The 4,121-nt window shown below is 41.7% G+C and overlaps 1 protein-coding gene across 1 annotated transcript in view; it reads left to right on the top strand.

Annotated features, from left to right (window-relative positions):
• The first annotated feature begins 354 nt into the window (after positions 1-354).
• The window catches only part of LOC110287932 (C-type lectin domain family 2 member G-like), a 19,310-nt gene continuing 15,543 nt past the window's right edge, over positions 355-4,121 (top strand). The window contains exon 1 of the mRNA XM_021154417.1: positions 355-453. Within this exon, the coding sequence (XP_021010076.1) occupies positions 422-453 (32 nt within the window). The 5' untranslated portion in view covers positions 355-421. The remainder of the gene's footprint in view (positions 454-4,121) is intronic.

The raw sequence follows: 4,121 nt of genomic DNA, 5'->3' as shown, positions 1-4,121 counted from the left end.
TTTTTAAAGGCTCTTATTGGTGTTTTTAGTTATTTACCCCTTAGTATTATTTCTCATGCTTGGTTGATACATTGTATACAAATGAGCACCACTGACAGTATACTAGAGAGACAGGCATAAACTGGGGGTCTCCCACTCACAGAGGATTTTGTCACTTAAATACTGATATTGTAGGGTTATAGACATCGAATGAATCCACTGAGAACTGAGCGCCCATCTGGCTCCAGAGCCTTTGCTCCTCAGTTACACCATGCTGCCATCCCTAGAGAAGGCCTTAGGGCAGAGAGACTTCAGGGGCATCTGTAACTGGTAGACACACACATTTGCTTTCTGTGTTTGATGACCGGTTTTCCTGAAGAGATATACTGGGGCTTCTGACCACTGGATCAACCTGCACAGAGAGTCATCAGAACACCCTTGGATGTTTACAGACAACACTGAATATAACAGCTTGCATGTTTCAGACTGCTTTTCCTTCTATTGTGTTCCTGTGTTGTGATGATTGTCAATTGTGGCTATGAGACACGAAAGACTGAGTGAAGCCAAGTGTACTGGAAAGGAGGAAAAATAAACCCTTGGTCTGGACATAGGGCCACAGCAAACACTGAATCCTGTCAGATCTAAACCCCTTCCCTCTGCAAGTTCCAAATCCCCTCAGATCTAATTGCTTTTTCTGCTCTTCCATTTACTAGCTGCAACTGTAGAAACCCTATCCTTGCTGTAATTTGACTTAAATCCTCAGTGTTGTGGAGGAGTCTGGGCCAGCTCTTGTCCACTCCTTTACCAATTAAAATGCTTCCTTCGTATAAGCAAGCTATGTAGCATGTAGACAGAACTGCATTTGGGCACTTGGGGCCCTAACAGCCCCCAAAATCACTGCTCAGTGCAAGTGTGAGACTCATCAGTCCACTCTTTGCCCAACTGCACTTGTTCACCTGCACAGGCTGCAGGGCCCCTGGGAACCTCCTCTAAAGTCTCATCACCAGAAGCCAAGAGCTCCAGCTTGGATGGGAAACATTTCAGTGGGAGGTTTTATTTGTTTGTATTCTTTTTTTCTTTTTCTTTTTTGAGACAAAATTTCTCTGTGCAGCCATGACTTACTTCCCTTGAATGTGCTTTGTAGACTAGGCTGGATTGGACCTTGGAGCTCCACCTTCCACTGCTTCTCAAGGGTTTGGATCACAGTCATGCTCCACTATATCTGCATCAGTGGGATAGACCGAGCTTCACCAATTCACTGGAAAGGTATAATATAGGGGCCCCAATTACTTCCATCAATCAATGGAATTCATTGTAGTCATTTACAAAAAGATTTTTGTAGGGCTCATGTATTAATGAGTAAGTTTGGAAAGCTGAAGATGCATTCAGCCAAGCCTCAAGTGGCAGTGGTTTTATGAGTGCTGCAGCAAGCACTGGTTTTATTCCTTGATGATGCACAGCTAAGCCTGGTAATGTGTGCTTCCATGTGCATGAGTGATACATGTGTGGTAATCAATCAAAGGCCTCAAGGGGGTAAAGAAATCAAATGTTGAAGCAGGATAGTCTGATGATAGACTTTGATTTTTGTTTATTCATATGAAAAGGTGGAGTAGCTGTGCTAAAGATTATAATGGGATGATAAATATTGTTATCCATATTTTGGGTTTATATCTACTTCTTGTTGGATTTCAGGTATGCCACTGGAGAGACTGATGTAGATGACTACCTTAATAATAAAGGAATCAGAAGTGCCAGGATCACCACAGAGAAGAAATGGATTTGTAGCAAGCTGTAATGGCAGCCCTTGTTAAATTACTTAGCTTTTTTGAGTATCAAATTAATTTTTTATTTAAAAATACTTATTTATTTGTTCGCGTTCATTTTTTGAGATAAAGTCTCTGTATATATATTCCTGCCTATTCTGGAATTTACTATGTACACCAGGTTTCCCTTGAACTTACACAAATCTGCCTCCCTCTGCCTCTACATCTGAGTGCTGTTATATTAAATATTCATCATGCTATTCCTAATGAAAGGCGTTGTCTTATAAGCACAGTTTTAAGGGCAAGTTCTGATTCTAAGGTCTAGTTGCCTAATTGGTTCTTGATTTGTCAATGAATAAGGCCAGGCACCAATTGTACTGCAGAAGGTACAAGTGGGATTTCTGGGTCCTAGGAAGTAAAGGCAGACACAAAGGAGAGGGCCTTTTTCTGCCAGGCTTTGAAATGAGGAGGAGCATGCAGAAATCATGTAAGATCTCAGGGCAGCCAGGGCCTGCAGCTCCACTATGTGTGGGTTGCCAGAGATATTTGGCAGGGGCTAATTGGAACAGCCCACTTAGTTTGGAGCAGAAGGAAAGATGGAGTGGTGGTTTGGTAAGGGCATACATTTCCAGGGAGGAAATATTTGTGACCACCAATTGGGATAACCAGCAGATTAAGGCAACAAAGCTGTCAGAGTGTCTCTTCTCTGCAGATTCAAGGCTCTCAGGAGTGAGCTGCTCCTCCTGGAGCAGAGGCTGGTAGAGAGAGAGGCCAAGTTGGGGCTGGCAGCCACTGATCCAGGAGCCAAGCCAGGTAGAGTGGAAGGGCCCCAGGAGGGGCTGATAGCATGGTCCTGGGCAAGGCCATAGTGTGATTACAAAACTACAGAGAACACATGGTAAATAGGGTGTAGCAGCTACTTTGGGATTGAGACTGAAGGTTTCACAAACCACTAGATGTAAACTACCATGTGACCAAAGTGTATCATCCCTGGTTTATACTCAGCAATTTTATATTTTACCACACAGAAACCTGTATACTCCATTTAAAAGCTTTTCCATTCAGAATAGTTAGTAATGGAGCCAGCTTTGATGTTCTTTAAAAGGTGAAAGGATAAGGGAAACTTGGTACACATACAAATGGAACACCATTCATCTGTAAAGAAAAATGAAGTCTTGGAATTTTCAAGTTAATGAATGGAACTAGAAAACCTTGTAGTTAATGTTGTGACCTAGGTCCTGAAAGACAAACACTGTATATTCTTTCATGCAGAACCTAGCTTGAAATCTCTTGTTTTATGTGCTTAACATAGGGCACAAGTAGGAGCCAAGGAAACTAGAAAGGGCATGGGCTCTTTTATTTCATTAAAAGTTAAATCAGGACCAGATAAAGTATCTAAACAGTCTCATAACCCCTAAGTAAACAGATGTAATCATTAAAAGTCTCCCCCCTCCCTCAAAAAAAAAAGCCCAGGGCCAGGTGGTTTTAGCAGAGACTTTCAAAGAAGATGTAATACCAATACTTCTCAAATCATGCCATAAAATAGAAATAGAAGGAACACTACCTAATTAGTTCTGTGAAGCCACAGGTATTAAGCTAATACCTAAACCCCACCAAGACCAAACAAAGAAAGAGAACTTCAGACCAAGTTTGGATACGAATATCTATGCAAAAATACTCAATAAAATTGTTGCCAAATAATTTGCAGATTCATCTGGAATAACAAAAAACCTAGGATAGCAAAAACTCTTCTCAATGATAAAAGAACCTCTGGTGGAATCACCATGCCTGACCTAAAGCTGTACTACAGAGCAATTGTGATAAAAACTGCATGGTACTGGTACAGAGACAGACAGTTAGATCACTGGAGTAGAATTGAAGACCCAGAAATGAACCCACACACCTATGGTCACTTGATCTTTGATAAAGGAGCTAAAACCATCCAGTGGAAAAAAGACAGCATTTTCAACAAATGGTGCTGGCAAAACTGTCAGTTATCATGTAGAAGAATGTGAATTGATCCATTTTTTTAAAAAAAATTTTTTTATTATGTATTTTCCTCAATTACATTTCCAATGCTATCCCAAAAGTTCCCCATACCCTCCCCCCTGCTTCCCTACCCACCCATTCCCATTTTTTGGCCCTGGCATTCCCCTGTACTGGGGCATATAAAGTTTGCATGTCCAATGGGCCTCTCTTTCTAGTGATGGCCAACAAGGCCATCTTTTGATACATATGCAGCTAGAGTCCAGAGCTCCGGGGTACTGGTTAGTTCATAATGTTGCTGCACCTACAGGGTTGCAGATCTCTTTAGCTCCTTGGATACTTTCTCTAGCTCCTCCATTGGGGGCCCTGTGATCCATCCAATAGCTGACTGTG

The sequence above is a fragment of the Mus caroli genome, unplaced genomic scaffold, assembly GCF_900094665.2.
Source record: "Mus caroli unplaced genomic scaffold, CAROLI_EIJ_v1.1 scaffold_16418_1, whole genome shotgun sequence".
NCBI lineage: Eukaryota > Metazoa > Chordata > Mammalia > Rodentia > Muridae > Mus > Mus caroli.
This window is presented reverse-complemented; position numbering and strand designations above follow the sequence as displayed.